The 21653-nt window shown below is 39.0% G+C and overlaps 1 protein-coding gene across 3 annotated transcripts in view; it reads left to right on the forward strand.

Annotated features, from left to right (window-relative positions):
* The first annotated feature begins 226 nt into the window (after positions 1–226).
* LOC136739466 (MICOS complex subunit mic25a) overlaps positions 227–21653 on the forward strand; it is a 182136-nt gene continuing 160709 nt past the window's right edge. Inside the window, exons 1-4 of one of the 3 annotated variants that reach the window (XM_066698362.1) lie at positions 227–487; positions 1155–1263; positions 2684–2741; positions 4387–4531. In XM_066698362.1, coding sequence (XP_066554459.1) covers positions 404–487; positions 1155–1263; positions 2684–2741; positions 4387–4531 — 396 coding nt within the window. In that variant the 5' untranslated portion in view covers positions 227–403. The remainder of the gene's footprint in view (positions 488–1154; positions 1264–2683; positions 2742–4386; positions 4532–21653) is intronic. The other 2 variants (XM_066698364.1, XM_066698363.1) reach the window with 2 other exon arrangements.

Below are 21653 nucleotides of genomic sequence, written 5' to 3' on the forward strand. Positions count from 1 at the left end.
CTCCAGTTTGAACCTGAGCTCCTGTAGGACACGCCCGTCTAAAAGCACAGTCACGCATTGAGGGCGTCAGTAGCTGTAGGCTGGAGACGCGCGCTTGGCAGCCTACTTCACAAGCCCCTCCTCCTGGCATGATGACGCAGTGGTGAACTACAGTTCCCACTCCACTCGGTTGCGATCAAAAGAGCAAACTGGAGCCCGATTGGCCGTTCCCTTTTCTTCGACCAATCCAATTTCGTTTTACTGGCTTGTTTGAAAACGCGACTTTTTCATCTGGAGTGCAGAGTCGAGCACTAGATAGCTAACAATTGGTCACAGAAAAGGACAATACTGAAGTAAACGGGTCTCCTGTTCAAGAGTGTGAGCGACAGTGGTCTAGGGGCTGTGCTTTAGGCCTGGAACTGCAATGGGGGGCAGCGAGAGCACGACCAGGAAGGTGTCTTTTGGCATGGACGAGGAGGACAGGGTCAGGGTTTTGCATGGAATCAAGGTAAGGGATGTGAGACACTTGCAGGCAAATCAGCCGCTGTCTAGCAGTGGTACTAGTGTCGTGACACCGCAGTCCCCTTCGCTAGGACGTTAATAACCGGGTGACATTTACATATTTGCTAATCACAACGAATGTGAAATGGTTCCTGTTGTGCTCACTTATGAACAGTTAAGACGTAAGATACGGGTATGCATCACTTCCTTCTGCATCCTTGTGCTATAACCTTTAGGGCAAACACACCGGCAGATGCATCAATGCCTTTATTTCTGTAGGAAAAGATGATTATTTTGTGTCTTTGTAACCGCAATTAGAGCAACAGAGTCCTGCATTTTGTGGAATTCACTGGAAGGTGTTGCATGTTTTGTGTGTGTGTATGAGTACTGGCATTTACATCCATAAAGAAAGGCATAAAACGACCAAACTCTCTAATTTACTGACACGTACATGTATTTCTTGTCATAACATACTGCAGGTTGATCTCAAAACACTTTATAAAGACTCTCATCTCATCAGACCCACGTTGTGAAATGCAAAGGGGCGCAGATCAGTTTTGCAGCAGTAGAAACGAGTCTCTTTTTGTAAAAGTGAAACAACAGTTAGGCTAAGTGTAGGCCCAAATGAGAGTATTCGTAATGGCATTGATAATGAGAGCAATTTCTCCGTGTAGCTGTCGGAGGATGTCGTGAGACGAATGCAGGAACCCTCTTCTGACCCCAAGCCTTCAGCGCCAGAGAGCCCGTCCTCTCCCGCAGGCAGTGGACAACCGGGATCTCCAGGTACTGCATGTTCACATTTTCCTCTGCACCGACCATTTGTTCATATCGCCTGTCTGTTGGTATCCCTCTGATGTATAAACAGTGCTTCTCAGTTACTTGTTTAAGGCTGTCATTCCACCTGAGCGCTTGATCACTCAAACACTTCAACTATTTGCTTTACAAAACCTTGATTAAAGCCAACTGCAGATGCTATGAAAATAATGGAGAATTTCACACCCCTTTACCGAAGTCTAGGGTTCATAACTCCTCCAGTAGGGTTTGTGTTAGGGGTTGAATTTATCTCTATCCGGATGGAAATGAACTGTGAACAACCATGAAGAACAGAAAGTCATGGCTGTTGATGCATCTGGTGCATTCGTGTGTCTTCCATCAGATTTGGGTTTAGTGACTTAAGCAGATGACAATAGTATGGGTGAACTTTTGAAAAGCTTTTGATTGGAGCTTTAATATATTGGAGATATGGTGAAACTGGTTCATCTATACCAGCGGTTCCCAAACCCCTAGGGATGCGTGGGCTGACCCCAAGGGGTGCGCGAGAACAAAAATGTAATGGTGGATTGTCTATCCAAAAAGACGGCGAAATAACCCCCCCTTCCCCTGAAATGTAAGCGATCAGGTTTTTACCGTCCCCAACTGCCCCCACTCTCGCACTGCTGTACTGTTCGCAAACTCCCCACCGCTCTCATAGTATTTTACCATCAGCCCACCCCCCCCCACACTTGCTCTAACAGATTTTTATTATCAGCAACACCCCCTCCCCCTCGTCTCCCACTATTTTGCTGTCTGCAAACCCCGACTGTCATAATATTTATTGGTCAGCAATCAACCTGGGGGTACCCTGCCAAATTGTGGGCAGCAAAGGGGTCCCTGGGTCAAAAACTTTGGGAACCCCTGACTTATACCATACAGGAGAAACAAGTTAGGTTTTTCTCGCTGATATGGAAGAACTGAAATGGCATAATGTTTAGGAATTGTCCTTTTAATATTAACTTCAGTTAATCGAATGGGAAGAGCCTTCTGACCTGCCAATCATGTGAAAACATGTACCAAAATGTACCAAATACGGGCCCAATAAAATGCAATGTAACCCAGCGCACTAAGCAGACTTTGGTCTTATGAGATTTCAGCAGTCAGAACTGAGCCATACCTAAACATACATTTCTCTTCCTAAATGAAAACTGCATAACATTGCATTTCCGCAATCATACTGTAAAACATGATGAGAACAGCAGTCATGACTTTCACATGTCAACACCACCATGGAGAGTCCCTCATGAGCAAGTTCTGATCTGAGCTGAATAACTAAGCTTGGTGCCAAAACTTGAGCTATGCAGCAAATAATCCAGTCTGATTCATGTCCGTGAATGTGCTGGAAATGTTTGTTAGAAATGATTGATACATTTTCTCTTGTTGTTTGCAGGTTCAAAGACAAATTCAGGACACACTTTCACAGGGAAGGAGGAAGAACTGTACAGAAGGTGGATTTTTTCTCAATCATTAAAATAAATGAAACCATAATCTATCTAGCCACCACCACACACTGGGGTTTAATCTGGTCTACTTCAGTGTAGAGCAGTGGTTCTCAACCCTGCTCCTGGAGGACCCCCAACCTGATTTTTTGAGGTTTGGTTTTCAGCTTTCAGTTATTTAATTGAACTAATAATTTACTAAATCAGAGCCTTTTCAATTATATGAAACAGTAGGGATGTTAAGTTAACATTGCATAAGGAACTTACTATATTAATAAACTTTTTATCAGTTACACCATTTTAAAAGTCTAATGTAAGCAAACTGTTACTTAAATTAAGGGTTCATTTAAGTAATTGAGAGCTCGGTTGGAACAAAACCCAACAGGGTAGGTGGTCCTCCAGGGTTGAGAACCACTGTTCTAGAGGTTTCCATGTTCTCTTGATTGTTGCAGGTTTAAAATTCACAGTACCTACAAATCAAACTAATGGAACTCATTGGCTGTGTTTACATGCTGTTGAGCAAGTCATGACAGTAGAAGTAGAGCCATGACTTACTGAAGATGTTTTTTTCTGGTTCTTGGTTTAAATAATTTTGGCTTATGTTTGAATACCAATTTAACAAAAAACCCAGTACTGTTCCACAAAACATAAACGTCAAAAGCAGTATTAACCAGAACAGTCTAAATTTGTACTCTTGCTGTGCCACCACTACCATTACTGTCTTGACCCAACATGTAACAACCAGTCATGGTAAATATTAAGAGGAAAGGAGCAAAACAACAAATGGTAGGTTTTTGACTTTGTCCGTCTTCACAAAATCTAGTTGGAATGGTGGCTCGGCAGAAGCACTGTACTATTTCCATTCTTCACAATATTCCACTTGGGATCCAGCTGATCAGTCAGCTGAGTTACTGCACTGTAAGATTTCCAATGATGTCTGAAATAAATGGATCCTATTTGTTGTGCAAGGATCACTAAATGACATCTTGAGTTGTTCTTGATCTTGAATGGCCATTGGTCCAGTGGCCCACTTAAAACACACAAACTCTTCAGTTGCATTTACAATTTAATTGTAAATCCAAAACACTTTTTTTGATCTGGATGAAAGTAATTCAGACATGGAATATGCAATAATCTAAAGCAAGGGTCCCAACCCTGGTCCTGCTGTTTTTTGTTCCAACTGAGATCTTGATTACTTAATTGAACATTAATTTAAGTAATCTGCTTAGATTTTACTATTTAAATTGTGTATTAAAATAGTTGGTTATTTAATAATTTATTTATACAATGCTGTAACTCTACTATTTAAAATAATTAAAAGGCTCTGATTTAGGAAATTATTAGTTCAATTAATAGTTCAGTTAAGTAATTGAAAGCTTGTTTGGAACACATACCAGCAGGTTAGGGGCTCCTCCAGGACTAGGGTTGGGAACCCTTGATATAAAGAGAGGAAACAAAATAGGTTGAGCCTGACATCTTGTGGTGAAATGAAGTATTACACTTCTTTTCACAGTAAAGAGAAACCTAATTGAAAACTATTGTTCTCTATAGTTGAATAGACTAAAACCTGAAGTTTGAACTCGTTTTGCACATTTTGAGGCTGTCATGGCTGTTCCTGATGTGATGTATTGTATTGTGGGATGCTGTTGTGCAGGTATGAACGAGAAAAGGCACTGGTCCAGGAGGAGCTGGCCCGGATTGCGCAGAAGGAGAGGGAGTCGGCGAGAGACGAGCTGAGTCTGGCTGTGCTGCGCGAGAGGGCGCACTCCCGCGAGGAGGCTGAGAGAGCCAAGACCCTGGTGAGTTTTCTAACCACCACCACCCACCCTTCCCACCCCAGAGCCCCTGGCATCACTCTGTCCTGGAATTCAGCTGCAGTGGAGATGCCCCGTGCAAGGGGCGTTTGTGGCCTGTCTAAGGTTTAGGGCAACACTGTGGAGCAGAGGGTCGTAGCAGTCCCGCGTTGAGCAAGGTACTTTACCTGGAATGCTCCAATAACGTCCCAGCTGTAGAAAATTGATATATTTAACAATTGTTATCTAATTGGCTAAGATGTATCACCTTGAGGTCTTTATTCACCAAGTTCATCTCACTGTTGAATAGATTTGACCAATTTCCTGACAGTTTAATTTCCCTGTTCTTTCAATTTCTATTTGCTAGTGATTCACCGAGCCCTCTAGTCATTTGTCTTATTAAAAAAACAAACAAAATAAAAAAGTTTAATAGGTGATAGCTCGTTGACTGTTATTTTGCAAAATGTGATTTGCACATTCACTTTTGTAATGAAAATGTTCTAAACAAAACATGCTTCTTCTGAACCATGAGGTGGCATTGAGCCATGTCCCTGTCATTTTAAAGACTAAGATTGTAATGAATTGTTACATTGTTTTATTATTATTATTATTATTATTATTATTATTATTATTATTATTAAGGTATACATTGTGTAGAAAAAAAAAAGAAAAAAAAACCATCCTCTGAATTATGTTTGTTGATCTCTCAGGATTCAGACAAGTCCATATTAATGAACACATAAAAAATGTATTAAATTAAAACTATTCAGAGGAGAGTCTTAAATTGCTGCAGTAAGTAAAACATAAATTGTTTTAAATATTTTTCAGTGAGATGTTTGAATGGCTACAATGAGTAATGAAGCAAGCTCGAGAGAGAAATGAAGCAAATGGGTAGCTGACAAAAAGTAGCACTGAGAAAGTGACTTAATATTTAATAAGAGCTTAATACTGGTGAAGCACGGAAAATAATGAAGTCACTGGGAGATAAATGCAAAGACACAGCTGAGAGATGTAGAGAAAAAGAAAAAAAAAAACACAAAAATAATGTAGTGTAATAAGACCTGTTGTGTCAGAAAAGTAGTGCAGTATATTGTCCAATTGCGAATCCTTCACTATTGTATAAAACAATCCTTTGGTAATGGGTAGAAAACATTTACCTGTGAAGTGGGATAAAGAGTTCCCTGATTAGAAAATATTGCGTTGAACAGCGCTACATGATCTGATACAAGGGATGAGGGGAAAATTGTAGCAGATGCTGGTTTTCATGACAAAAACAGTTTATTTAAAAACTGTGATGTCTTGCTTGCTGTTAGTAAAACTAGCAATGAATCAACTTCCCTCGCTCTCCAGCTAAGGAAGACTAGCCAGATGTTGCTACCAAGAGATAGCCGTTCAACTTAAATAATGCATTGGCATTGCAGTATTTTAAAAGCTGTATTTGTGAGTGTATCTCCTTAGAAGCTTACATTAAGATGCGCAGTGTACATCGAGCACTTAAAACCCACAGCCCCCGGGTGAGATTGAACCCCTGCTCTCTCGGCTTTGGGTACTCCAGTGAAACGAGGGCCGGGGCTTATGGCTGCAGCCCCTTATCTCTGACAGCGATTGTGTTCTCCGAATTCTCTCTTGCTCATTGCCTGGTCTCTCCACATATTTCCCCAAGTGCAACAATTCACATTCAATTGCAGCTACCTGCTCCATTTTATTTTATATTTATTCTCCTTTTTTAATGGCAAGTTTATAATACAACTCTCTTCAGGCCAGTTCAGCCCAGCTTTGGATAAGTGCACTGCTGAACATTGAAGTAACCTGAAATTGCTTTTTTTTTCTTCTGATTACATTCAGCTTTTCTTCCTCTTCCTCTTCCTCCTTCTGAGAATCTGAGGAGGAAATGTATTTTTAGGATACCCCCCTTCTTCCCAGGATCCTGTTATCTCCACTGTGTGAAAGGTAAATTGTACCCAGAGAGTTTCTCGAGGATTTAGATACCTGTCGCTGTCTTTACACAGAGCCCCATTCTCTCGCTGCCTGGTAAGACATGTTCTCGTCCCCTTATCTTGGTACTGACACACACCGGACATTAATAGAAATTCATTGGAGAGGCGCGTGCAGAGAATGTGCTATCAGCCAGTGTGCAGAGGCTCAATTGTTGAGAGGTAATTGTTTTAACCCCTCCTGGGGCCTTGCGTGCAAGTGAACAGGCATTTTTCACTCCAGCTTGTGATTAGTAATGACACTAATAATGACAATAACACCCGTGTGCACAAATGTATGCTCTAGTTCAATGTGGAGTTATTTCTGATCGTTATTATTCATGCTTTCAGCTTTCTTACATTGTTATTTCTACAGTTGAGATTATATTTATGGAACCACTAGTAGCATTGAAAAACGTAAGTAAATCTCCCACCCTCACTTAAACATCTTTCCAAAATATGTTCTTACTAAGGCAGCCTTGCATTCACCCCACCTTTGTCAAGAATGATTCAGATTATATTTTTCAATTGAAGTTTCAAAAATCTTTTCCCTTTTTTCCCTGGACATTTTAAACCGGACTCCCATTCTGTAGCAGTTTGATCCATTTGATGTGGGGTTTCAGATTTTACAGTTAAAATGGAAAGTGTTTTTACAGTTATTTCATCTCATGTATCTCCTATATTGTTATGTAGATTTATTTAAGGCATTAAAAAATAAGGTAACAAGCCTAAACTTTCCAGCACTGGCTGTCGACTTATATAACCGCTGGCAGTTGTAATGCTTTTAAACCTACAGAATTGGTAATCTTCATATTGATATAGCAACTTCAGTACAATATCAACATGCGTGGGATATAGACAGGTACGTGTATCTGCAGTGCGCCCACAAATGAATAGGAAAACTACTGACATTTTGTTCCTCAGGCTGCCTACCTGGAATTGACAGTAAATAATTCTGATAATCCTAGATCTGACTTGATAACCGCAAAAACAAACAAATAAAGATGGAAAGTATGAATGAATAAATTTGATAATTTGACTGAGCCTGTCAGCCTCTCTCTGACTCTTTGGAACTACACTTCATCTCCAAGTGTATTAAAACTGTTACTCCAAGCCTTTTTTGTTGTTTTGTTGTTGTGTCCCCCCCCAACAACAACAACATTTTCTGCTGCTCCAGTAATTGGGGGAGGTCATAAGGGGGCTTTCCCTGCTTTGAGTTCAGGGGCCCTTTCTTCATGTCTTAACTCTGCAGGGCTCCTCATGTGATGGGGTTGACAGATGAGGATGAAAGCTGAAAGGATTCGGTGGGAATCGGAGCAGGCCAGTGGCTGTTCTGTTGTTTTCCTCCGATGATCCCTTCGAGGATATTTGTTTTCTTTCCTGCCATCAAGAGAAGGAAATGGCAAGCTCAGAATGTCAAATGAAAGCATCTCGCCAACGTCAGATCTCAAAACTCGTATCTACATCCTCTGGGCTTCAGCTCGCTTAACTTTGTGTCGTTTTCAAGATGCAGTTCCAGGATGTACAACAAGAAAAGTGACGAAATGGACTTGGTTTGAGCATTACAAATTGCAATTCGTTTTCATATTTTCCTTTTATAATTGTTCCATGTGATTCCCTAGAGAAATAGGTGTGCTTTAGGTGCAGTTCTTATTTCTTTATTTGAACTCTAATGTAACAAGGAAGGAAATAAGATGCTGGGCACATAGATTGGTTCATTTCAGCTTTAATGCCTTGCACAGGGTTTTTTATTATTATTTAACTGAAGTCTTTATTGAAGGCAACTTACATTGTTTAACAGTAACCTATACTATTCTAAACATCACAATTCAAATGAATTGACACATAAAATAAGGCTATAAAATAAAGAATGGTGTAATCTGAACAGATGTGTTTTATGGAGGCGTTAAACTTAATATAGGCAATCTAACCTCTTTCATTCACTTGCATACCTGCATGCATCTCGGCAAAACCCACTTATTAGGGATCGGCCTACAGAGCATTCAGGATATCGGTAGTCACAAGAAGGCTTTGACAAGAGGTTTTTTATTACACATGTTCTCGAAGCCTTCTTAGCTGTATTCTGGAGAGAAGCTGCTAGGGAGTCTTTGACAACCCTCAGATGGCCTGTTAATTTTGATTCCTTTTCACTGTGCCATACCCAGCTGTTTCTAATATTCTCATCACCAAACATTTGATTGACGTTTCACTTTCCTGTGCCAAACATTCTTCTTTCTTTGGCATTTTCTTGAATGCAGGCAACGCTTTGATACACATCCAGCTCCAGCTGGACACAGTGAGCGATAAAGCCATGCAGGTCTTCAACACGCAAGACAACATGCATTGACCCCTGTTGATCTTATCTTGCTGATATGAGTAACATGAGTGCAATCCGGGTTCAGATCACGTATTGCACTGATAGTGGGTTAATTGAATATGTCATTGAGATTGAGCTCTTTATTGTTAATCTAGGTGGGTCAAATGATTTGTGACATTCAGAGCTCTATTGTGCTTTTTAATGTCTTTTTTAATGTAAGTTTGATAGCAGATTTCCCTGACTGATTCAGCTCACAGCTCCTGTTATATACAAATCCCATTTCATTCCACTGGTGATTCTGCTTTTAAGTGGCATTATCCTTGTTAATGGATAGTAATCCTGATTTTTAACAACCAATTTCCGACACACTAAAACTGACACGAACACAATTGATCCTATCATAATTATCAATTATTGTCTCATTCCTAATTTATATATACATGGATTATAAATAATTGTCAATAGGCATTTAAATGCTACATAATGGAATATTTTGGTTCCTGAAACTTGCGACAGTTAAAATAGTGATAAAAAAAAAAAAAAAGATTAATATTAAGTGTAACCTACATCGCCTGTATAGTTTGTTGCTGGATCTGAATACAGTCTGTTAGAGGGGTAGCTGATTGCTGCTGTTAATAGGAAGCAGTAAAACAGGAAGCTTCCCCACTAGTGGAGCACATTTCCATTTGAAAGCATTGAGTCGAGGTATCAAACAAATTACATCTGTTCACTTAATACTTCCAAACACCGTGCTGTATAGCAGGATAACACAGGATGCGCAGGCTATTGTTTTTCAGCTTTTATGAAGAAGTATTTCAAATTGCAGATGTGGTTTAAGAATCCAACCGATGATATGCGCTTTCCTTGAAGTCTTGGAACAGGAAATCTATGGATGCCTTGTCAAAGAAGCATGTTAATCATGGCTAAATATTAGGCAGGCTGTCTCTTTGTAGCCGGTATATATAAAATAAACCCAAGCCCTCTCTAATACCTTCCTTTCAATTCAATCTCCTGCTTTTGTCTTTTGCAGACAAACTCTGTTACTCTTTTATTTTCCTCCCTTTCATGTGCCATATTCTGACTTCCCCTCCTTATCTTTAAAGTCCTCTTTGCATCCAATGAATATTCTTAAAGAGATTAATTTCAGAGCAGGAGAGAAACGACCAAAGGGATTTTTCTTTTAAATTTTAATAATGCCTTTACAGCCAGTCAGTAGAATAGGTGATAAAGTCACATTTGCATAAGTGTTTTTTTTTCTTTTTCTCTTGATTAATTAAAACTCCATTGAGTTAACATATTCCAGTACAGGGGTTATATACTAGGAAGTACAATTTAATTTTCCTTAAAGGAAATGAATAAACGGATTGCAAAAACAAGCAAACGGAGCACCTAAGCAATGAATGTGAAACTTCAGTTAGAATCATTTAGAACATTACATTGAATACAAGAAAGAAGTGTCTCTACAGGATCCCCCTAAAGTATTAGAAATACTTGAAGGTTACATTAATTTTCCTTTTCTTATTTTCTGCTCATAAATATGGAGTTGGCAATAATTTTTTGTAATCCACAGCGGTTTATCAGCTCTGCTCACCATTACCACCCTTGTGTTAACACAGGAGAGATGTAGACAAAATACCCTCTTCCTCTGAAACACATTTAGAAGTGTGACTCCATAGTCCAAATACAGCTTGTAGGGAGGACCAGTACACCTGTATTCAAGCATAAACAACCCTACGTCATAGTCATGTGGCCAGATGTTAACTGAGAAATAACCTATTTATTTATTTGTTTTATTTTTTATTTGTGGTACATACAATTATTAATTTATACAGCTGGGTTTTTACTAGAGCAATACCAGTACCAGTGGGATTGATCCCACAACCCGCTGCTTTGTCCAGAGCCCTAATTTCTACTCCACACTGCTGCCCATAAAATACAATTTTATTAAAAATCCCCCCACCCCTTCTCCTGTGAGGAATAACATAAAAATAAATAAATAAAACTGTAAATCTGACTTAATTTAATGCAGTGGGTCTCTTTAATAAAACAGTTCCCCCCTTTTTTATTTTGAAAAAAATAAAACAAATAATAATAATTTGACAATTGAAATCCGCTCATTCCTTTACAACTAGACCAAACCAGTTTTGCACAGTGTAGACCCCATGCACCGTACCAACTCAGAAGTCTGACATTTCATACCCCCTTTAAATCTCACCCAAGGGCTGCCCCTCTCGCTTTGTCCACACAGGGCAGGGATTTGATTGGGATTCTCATTTGACCGGTTTACTAAGCTATGGTTTTGCTCCCACTTTTATCAGCTGTGTTAATCTTTAGCTTATGTCTCAGTGTCTGACTGTGTATTCAGTGTCTTGCCCTGGATAGTGACTCATTGAATTGCTTCATATCATTGTATTTGAAACATGGTGTTCAGTATATAGCCGCAGAGGGGGCTTTGGATATAGAGAGAACCTTCTGATCCAGATGTTCACCTCCATCACTATTATTCACTGTTTTACTGAGATCCCCCCACTGATTAGACATAGACTGTAAAGCATATTCGTTATCTGTTCTTATATGTGCCCTTCTTCTATTCTGTATATCTAAATCAAGTAACAACAACATTATTCCTCTTGCTGTCTGCCTCCGGGCACAGTTCACATAGCACTTTGCCTTACAGGTTCCCCTCATTTCTGCCACTGTAGGTGTAAATTAGTCAGCCGGTAAGATTCCGCTTTCCCTATTTAGTGCACTAATTAAATTCAATGTCTGAGATATTTGTGTATCGAGGATAATTTCACCTCATTTGAAAAAGCTATAAAAACAAAATTCAGATTGCTGCAAAAATATTTTCAAATTGGATTTTTTATTTTTTATTTTTTTTCTCACAATTTCCCTTCAATCCCCTACTGATTTCACCACTGGATTCTTGTTCCCGAGGCATAAAATCTACTATCTGCAGCTATAATTGTCCCACCGAGCTGTCTTTCTCTGAATACATTAAGCGCAGATTGGGACTGGGAAATTGGATGTGGAATTTCAGACAGAATCTGGGAATCTGCTCTTCCTAGTGGAGACTCTTCTGTATGCTCTCATCACAGGATCATTGAATTTGACATTTGTGATCTCTTCTATACCTCCTAGCCAAAATGATGGCACAGTTCCTTTATAAAAAAAAAAAAAAAAAAAGAGAACTCACACACACACAAAGTGGTCTCAAAAATGTAAATGTAGAAACCATTTTACATTATCTTTTGATTTTCCCATCACTAATACATTCACTCCTTCTCCAAAACCCTTATATTGAAAATCTATCCCCTTTCAGCAAAGATGCACTAGACCCTTTTCCTACCAATCTCTCAATCTGTCATTTCTCTATTCTCCAGACTTTTTTCCATTCATTTTTGGATAATAAATATTTTTAGCTGATGACATTCTTGTTCTAATCTAAGGAGCCACACAAAATCTACAGTTTGTTTGATCATTACATTTACAGGCCTGTTTGTTTCAGGAAGTCTGCTCATTTACATGTTTTTATATTGTATAGTTGTCAGTGTAAAGTCCAATGTCATTTGCAGGAGCGTCTATATTATTCATAAGCTTTCTATATTTATTCCAAGTGGGAGCCTGTGAATGCAGCAGAACTTTAACCACGCTTTGACTCTAGGCTGTGTTTACAGCAGGAATATGGGCCTCACTCGTATGGGGCTGTTACATGTGCATGCCATCCTTTATTTAAAGGCAGGAAGACACAGGGGGAAGATGATATAGTCATATGTCAACAGTTATGCTTTTCAGATTTGCGCAAGAGTAATAGTGATTGTGCAGTATGTTCTGGATAATGCCGTGCACTATATGTGTTTCCCAGTGGTATATAAAGGAAGAAGATGATCAGATGATGTATTACTCTGTGCTTGTGTGCCATTCTTCCCCAGCCAGAGAGAGCGTTCAGTCTATTAAAAGGGAACCTCAGCAGAAAAAGGCTGTAAACATCCATACCCACACCCTCGACACAGCGTGTGGTTTCTAGGTTAAGAAAAAGGCTTTGATGCCATGATATTTCATTTAGCTTTTGTGCAAATGGGGGGATTGTCTTATTATGTTTTGTGTTTACTGGTCGCTGTGCCAGGTGCTTGCTTTAAAAGGTTAATTAGTGCTGTTTTAGTGTCTTTCCTTTTCCCATTCCTCCACCAGTTGGCCCAATTAAACAACAACAATTACTATCACTGCAACTCTTGGCGTGGGGGATACAGCTCAGTCTGCAGCCGCAGTTAAGTACATTCACAGACGTATTTCAGATGTCTACACTTTTTGGAACGATGTTTTTGTGCCCAGGTGGATTGTTCATTAGGTGGTAGAACACGTGTGCACTTATAAAGAATTTATCCAGTAAAGAGAGATCGGAACATGCCTCAAAATATCCTATATATAGGGGCTTCAGTACGAACCTTTAATTCCCTTTGCTCTCTTCTTTCTCTCTCTCTCTCTCTCTCTCTCTCGGTAGAATGTTATTAGTTATTAATATTTAGAAGATCATAGTCTCTGTAAGGAGTCCCACAGGGTTCCATAGTGGTGTCGTCGCTCTGTCTAATATATGTAAACAACTTAGATCGGGGTATAAATATCAACCTAATTAAATTTGCTGATAATGGTGAGCTATGGGGAATAGCCGACACCCTGGATGCAACTAGGGCAATGTAATGTAGATAACATTCAGAAAGGGGCAGACTCAATGCAAATGATATTCAGCATAAACAAAAGTGGCTATAGTCCATTGCATATATACACTAGACTGTTTGCAATTTGGGTTTAGGGTTAAATTAATAATAATATTTATGAGTGAAACCAAATAAAAAATAAATATGTAATAAAATCTAGTACAATCATTGTTTACAGATGTGACTTATTATTGATTTAAAAGAGAGAAGTGCATAATCTATAATGTATTAATAATAATCTGTGTAATTAGTATTAGTATTATTTTGGGATAATTTGTAGAATGCATTGTTAAAATGATCTTGTGCACTAGTAAAAGCCCAATTAGAATATTATTTTCATCACTCTACAAGAAAAAGGTTTTTGCATTCCATAAAAGAGCTAAAATAGAAAAGAGACCAGCCAGCATATGACCTGGTCTCAAAGGAATATCATGCAGTGTGCAGACAGGGTAAAATAAATGACTTTGTCTTTGTCTTTCTTAAATGAGCTTCTTCTGAATTCCCCATGTCCACAGGGCTGTCTTTTCTTGGTGATCCTGCAAGAAGTGTGCTCAGTGAGATTCTAGATTGTAGCAACCTGGAACTAGCAAACTCCCCCTGTATATAATGTTTCTTTATGTTTTCATGTGACATTACCGATAATCAGTGCTGACATGCCAACACTGGTGTTATGTCTGTTTAGTTTTAGCCTGCACTTATATTCTGCACATACTGTAGTTTAAGTCAATCTGTGGAAACATTAGCAAGAAAAGCATTAGCAGTAACTTTCTGCCTAATGCATGGACATACACCAGCTTTTTTACATTGGCTCCCTGTGAAGCCTCTCATTGACTCGTGTTGTTAATTTTTAAACACGCACACAAGCTGTCCCCATCTTGCCAACCATACTCACTCGCTGCTTCTTTTGAAAATTCCGGGTCAACGTGCAGCAGGATCTAAGACCCAACCTGAAAATGTTGGCTTCGGCTGTCTCCGCAGTGCTTGGAAGGCTCAAACATTTATGGAATCTTTCCGAACTGCTGACTCCTGCGTCAGTCGACTGTAGAGTGCTCTATGACTTTATAGAGGAAGCTCTAGGCTTATGCATGTTGTATTGATCCCACTGCCACCAGCTTATTCCTTTTCATAAGCACTGTCATAATACCAGATATAATTGATTCTTAATCAGCAGGATCCCTGTGCTAGTTGAGATGGCATGGCTCCACGTAAAAGTGCAAAACAAAATGGCTTACCATGTAACTCCCAATTATGTGTGCCTGATAATTATTACACACTCTAGAGGTCTTACTATCTGAATAAAGGCTTTTACTAAGATGACTTAATGGTGTCAGGCTGCTCACAGTCATTCTGGATTTTGCAATGCAGCTAAGCATTCACTTGGGGAACCAGGAAGTATATTTTCTAAAACCTTTACATAACATTTTACACTGAGACTTTGTGCAGTATCTTGGGCTTCCCCCGGCATCATGATGTGAATGAATTAAAGACCTACAATGAATGTACCAACGAGTTTCTATACTCTCTGTGCTAACTTTGTTGAATACGTGTTCAGCACACTATGAAAATAAATCCTTCGATAAGTGATGGTGAATTTCATACTATTGAAAAGCTGACTTCATTTTCTGGTTAAAGACCAGGCATATTTCTTATAGGTTTAGGTAACTAAAACATTGCCGAAAGACTTCACCTTCCCCTCTAACACCAGTCTTGATGTGTTCGTGTGAACCTTTACCTCGCCAAACCCTTACATTACTTTTAGACCTCATCTACTATTTTAAAAATCTTTGCACAGAATCATGATGAAAATAATGAATTTATTAGCCATCTCTTCAGCCAGGGATTTTTCTCTCTCTTAATCTGGATTATTCATGCTAGGCCGAGAAAAGGAAGCGATTGACCTCAAGCTGTTTTTGTCAGCCTTAGACAAGGATTTGAACATGCCGTTGAAAATGTCCATTTCTCTCAGCTTGTCAAACAATATAACAGTATAGACTTGTTCCTAAAAAGACTACGATGGCAGAAAGGTCAATTAATTTAATTCTTAATTAATTGACAGAATATGTGCCCTGCAGTAAACGGCTGGAATTTGCTGCGCCATGACCAGATTTCAAATCATGTTTATTGCAAACAAACACCATGAATCAGTTCTGGCTCAGTATTGTTTTTACCTCAGTTTTCCACTAGATGGCAGTAAGAGCACTTCAAATTGGTCTCATTCTGTAGCATGTCTTAAAGGTGTAAAGAGCCCAGTTTTAAACAGTAATTTGACATTATTTTTACATATGGTTGTTAATGCAGTCCTGCAGTAAAAAAGAAAATGTACGTTCATTTTTATTTGTGTTATAGTACTTTCATGATTGATTTGAAATGCCTTTTCCCCCTCTACATTAAAAAAAAAAAAGTGTAATTAGCTTGCACTGATAATAACTGGCAATAAAAAAGCTCAATTTAATGTAGATAGATTCATAGATTTTTTTTTTTGCATGGGGAGGGAACAAAATTCCAGCTGTTCTGATGTGTCATCAGCCCTCATAGCTTTCCTTTTTCTCCCGTTCCTTTTATTGTTCTGAAAGGCTATCTACAGCCAATGGCCCAGAAGTAAAAACATTTATTTTAAACCAGTTGACAGATCCCCCCTCACTTTGTTCACAATACAGATCTGCACTCTTTCACCTGATTTTGATTCGTCTGTGTTTTTGTTTGTTCCGGGCAATATCCTTAAGCATGTTTAAATATCACACACACAGACACAAATTATTCTCTTTTAAAATGTGAAGCACCTTGCCAGAAACGGCGATTTGGCAGTTTATAAAAGAACAGAAGAACAAAAGCCTCAATTCTCATAGCATCATATTAAGTTTGCTTGTCTCTTCCATTCACAAAAAATACTGCTGTATTTTTTATTAACAAGCTGCTGCAAAACTTCAGGGAGTTAGTCCTAAATCTTAGAGAGGCCCAAGATGTATTTCCTGATTTTAAGAAAGGAGTTGTATTTTGTATTTTTCTTAGAAGTCTATATAAGATAGCACTTCTGTTTGCTATTTTTTTCTAATATATTACCCCTACAGGACTTGCTGTTCCTGTGATAACTGCACTATCAAGCCCTCTTCTCTTCACAAATTCTTATTTTAAGCGCTTACTTCTTTAATATTATCAGCATTTCTGCACAAAATGTTTAAGCGACTGGCACTTAAAACCGAAAAACGATTGCAAGAGTTTGTATTGATTAATCAGCACTGAAACTCATTCACCTACTCAGAGAGAAGAGTGAGAGAGGGAGAAGAGGGGGAGGAATTCTTCACCTGACCACAATTTCAGGGTTTATCGGTCTCTTGCCAAGTGAATCTATTTTTCTTACTTCAGTACTTATGAATCGGTACACAATCTTGAAGCTGTTCTTCAATTTTAAATGTCAATCACAGTTAGTGTTATTCTATATCCCCTCCCAGAAAACACCTCTGAATAGCTAGATAATTGTTTTGTGCAGCTCTAATAATTGGCACTGTCTAAGCATGAAGACACTGAGAGCTGCTCCAGTCTTTTCAAAACTATAATGGTTTTAAGTTTGAATTCTTCCTTCCTTGGACTGAAATGGACTACAAAGCAAGTAAAATGTTGGAAGAGTGTAATAAACTGTAGGCAGTTAATTCTGTTTAGTGAGATATTGAATGCAATCGTTGAGACATTGCCTCTTGAACATAAATGTTGACAGGTTGTGTAGTGAGAAGCAGCAAACCGACTGCTTCTGTTTATTTATTCATTTATGTTTTTCCAGGAGAAATTCTAGCGCTTGAGTGTTACTCACAAAGTCAGCCAGTAGTACTCTGAAAACAAGTTTCCATTATTCTAATATAAAAGTGAAATAGAATATAGAAGTTCAATTATTCCCAAACAATTCAAATGTTTTTTTATTTTTTATTTTAAACAATCTAATCTTAAATTTTAGGATGAAATGCATTGTTGTTCATGTTGCATGCCAAGCTTCCTGAAATGTCGAAACTATTCTCAATTTAATTATTTTTATAGATGTATATTTTTTTAATTTCCATTGTCTTTGGGATATGTATGTAAGTATTCTTATATCTACTATATGTTGTTCCTACTGGCAAAGGATCATTACACACATCTTCTAAAACAATGGCACATGCCCAGGACTGTTTTCTGACTAGCAATCTAGTACTAGTCACCGGGTTTACATGGGATTGAGATCAGGTTTGAGTTACCCATGTCTGCAAACCCCATTTCATAGAATCTAATTACAGTGAGATTCATATATCTTATGACTTGGCTTACATGGTTGGATATCCCAAACTGATTACAGAGTCTTGGTATTCTGAAGGGATTTCAAAGGCCAAATAGTAAACTCAGAATAGAGTACAGACATTAATTTGTGTGCACAGAATAATTGGTAGCTATGCAAAGTCACTAAGGGCAGCAGATCGAGGAACTCATGTTATGAGTTTATAGACTAGTGCCCAAGAACAGTCATTTCTGGTATGGATATGATGTGAAGTGGCTGCAACTTGAAAAACTTTGTTCAAGGCAAGAAAGCATGATAACTTATAAATGGTCCGAAACCCATGAAGCCATATACAGTGAGGGGAAAAAAGTATTTGAAAAAAATCCAGAAAAACGCATTTCAAAAAAGTTATCAATTGATTTGCATGTTAATGAGGGAAATAAGTATTTGACCCCTTCCACTTAGTACTTGGTGGCAAAACCCTTGTTGGCAATCACAGAGGTCAGACATTTCTTGTAGTTGGCCACCAGGTTTGCACACATCTCAGGAGGGATTTTGTCCCACTCCTCTTTGCAGATCCTCTCCAAGTCATTAAGGTTTCGAGGCTGACGTTTGGCAACTCGAACCTTCAGCTCCCTCCACAGATTTTCTATGGGATTAAGGTCTGGACACTGGCTAGGCCACTCCAGGACCTTAATGTGCTTCTTCTTGAGCCACTCCTTTGTTGCCTTGGCTGTGTGTTTTGGGTCATTGTCATGCTGGAATACCCATCCACGACCCATTTTCAATGCCCTGGCTGAGGGAAGGAGGTTCTCACCCAAGATTTGACGGTACATGGCCCCGTCCATCGTCCCTTTGATGCGGTGCAGTTGTCCTGTCCCCTTAGCAGAAAAACACCCCCAAAGCATAATGTTTCCACCTCCATGTTTGACGGTGGGGATGGTGTTTTTGGGGTCATAGGCAGCATTCCTCCTCCTCCAAACACGGCGAGTTGAGTTGATGCCAAAGAGCTCGATTTTGGTCTCATCTGACCACAACACTTTCACCCAGTTCTCCTCTGAATCATTCAGATGTTCATTGGCAAACTTCAGACGGGCCTGTACATGTGCTTTCTTGAGCAGGGGGACCTTGCGGGCTCTGCAGGATTTCAGTCCTTCACGGCGTAGTGTGTTACCAATTGTTTTCTTGGTGACTATGGTCCCAGCTGCCTTGGGATCATTAACAAGATCCTCCCGTGTAGTTCTGGGCTGATTCCTCACCGTTCTCATGATCATTGAAACTCAATAAGGTGAGATCTTGCATGGAGCCCCAGACCGAGGGAGACTGACAGTTATTTTGTGTTTCTTCCATTTGCGAATAATCGCACCAACTGTTGTCACCTTCTCACCAAGCTGCTTGGCGATGGTCTTGTAGCCCATTCCAGCCTTGTGTAGGTCTACAATCTTGTCCCTGACATCCTTGGACAGCTCTTTGGTCTTGGCCATGGTGGAGAGTTTGGAATCTGATTGATTGATTGCTTCTGTGGACAGGTGTCTTTTATACAGGTAACGAGCTGAGATTAGGAGCACTCCCTTTAAGAGAGTGCTCTTAATCTCAGCTCGTTACATGTATAAAAGACACCTGGGAGCCAGAAATCTTGATAGGGGATCAAATACGTATTTCACTCATTAACATGCAAATCAATGTATAACTTTTTTGAAATGCGTTTTTCTGGATTTTGTTGTTGTTATTCTGTCTCTCACTGTTAAAATACACCTACCATTCAAATTATAGACTGATCATTTATTTGTCAGTGGGCAAACATACAAAATCAGCAGGGGATCAAATACTTTTTTCCCTCACTGTAGAAAGATCTTGAACGTTATTAAATTGCAGCTGGGTCATTTGGCTTTCAATAGGAAAATGAATATGAGCAAGAAGACAGCAGTATTTTCTCTAGCAGAGGCGACTTAAGAATATTGTCTCTGGTTGAAAACGACAATGTGAAAGCACTTGATTTTTATTTTATTTAAATTTTTTCCAATGTTCACACATTTGTTTGGCCAGGCGGCAGCAGTTTTTGGCCAGGTGAGCCTAAATATAGCTGTGGTAAATGTGTGATGCATATTCTCTTGAAAAGAATACTAGATGTCGTATTAAGGCACAGTTTATGCTATTTGGTCCTTTCATAGTATTTCAATTGCCCTGTTCGTGTGACCACACCATTTTGACCCCAGTGTGTGCGAATTAACAATGATGTGCTTTCAAAGTGAACGTAGGATACAGACAATCAACTTAGCATTCCTTATTAGCAGTGCTCTCTTCCACTGCCTAAGCCAGAGCTTCAGCCACAGGAGAATGCCAAACAATGCATATCAGGATTAATATAGATCATGCTAAAACACTGACAACACCATCAAGGTTAAAATTGAATCAATTAAAAGAAAATGGTGGTTAGTAACTGAACTCCCTGGTGACTGTTCCGTCACAACTTCCCCTTGTCAGCTGTCATGTATGACAGATTGTACCAGTAGCTTATTTGTCTGTTAAGTTTGAGGTATTCTTTAAAGCAATTTCCTACCTTTGCTCGGAAAGATGAGGTGTCAAGGTAATATTTTCATGTTTAGGCTCATTTAGTTATTCAGTACCATGCTGTGTCATTCGGTTCTAGAACTAGTAAGTCTAGTTTCATTAGAATTAGGATACTGTTTTGGGCCTTTTTTTTTTTTTAAACTTGTATTGTAATCTCCTTTACTTATTGGCCAGAAAATCCAATTACCACTGTTTTATATTGAAGATGTACGGGATATTTCAAGTGTGTAGAATGTGGAGTAGGAGCAGCGTTGTGAACAAGGGTAAAAGAAAGAGAGAGAACAAAATCTCATTTTGATGTCTCTTTTCGACAACAGCACTGTAATAAACAGGTTTAGCAATTACTGCCCACAGAAAAGTAAAAGGTCAACTATAGTCAGTGTCATAAATGAGGCACCAAACCAAATGAGATGTTTTTATTAATAGTAGATGCAAGCAGCTTGCCTATATTAAAATGACTTCATTTCTTTCAAATAAAATGATGTGTAAACTGTTGACCTTGTTGCTAATTTTGGCTCTGGCTCAAATTTTGAGATTTCAAGTGCTTGTCCTTGTTTCAAGTGCCCCTTTCACCCCATCCATTGAAGATGGCTTTCACATAGTGTGTTATTAAATGCCTAAAGGTTTGTTGGCAGTTGATCATAAATTAATGCTTTAGAAATGAGCAGCTCAGAGCAGTAAATAAGTGTATCTTCCTTAATGTATCTTACTGCTGAGAAGCTCTCTGGAGCATACTCCATCAAAGCTTCCCAACAAGAGCACGAAAGGTCACAAATTCTATTCTGGGTTTCGTTGACACTTTCGAACTCTGCACGAGGCTCATAATGTATGTAGTTTTGCAAATACTTTGATGGCTGGATCAACGGCAAATATCAAATCAAGTCAAAATGCTACTTTCATCGCTTTAGAAAGAATTGCAAAGTGCTGTAAAGATCAACAGCATCCAAAAATAAACCATGAAATCAATCCAGATGGATTTAAATTTAAAGTAAATGAAACAAGATAAAACACACACATGCACATAGGCTTATATATATGTATATGTACATATGTATTTTGTGATTTAATGGATAGAGCAGTTTTGGTACATCAAGGCACTGGAAGCTGCTTTCACACCAGACAGTGGGTCGAAAATCAAGCTCTTTCACATTGTCATTGTCATTTTCAACCCGAGTTGAGACTCTACAGCCAGGGTGAACTCACCCCTGCTAGAGATCAGGGCTGCCATTTCCAACCCAGGATGATGTGCTCACCTCGGATTGAAATATTTTCATGTGAATCGTCACCTGGGTTTTGTAGCGCACTGTGAACA

This window comes from Amia ocellicauda, chromosome 3 (assembly GCF_036373705.1).
Source record: "Amia ocellicauda isolate fAmiCal2 chromosome 3, fAmiCal2.hap1, whole genome shotgun sequence".
Lineage (NCBI taxonomy): Eukaryota > Metazoa > Chordata > Actinopteri > Amiiformes > Amiidae > Amia > Amia ocellicauda.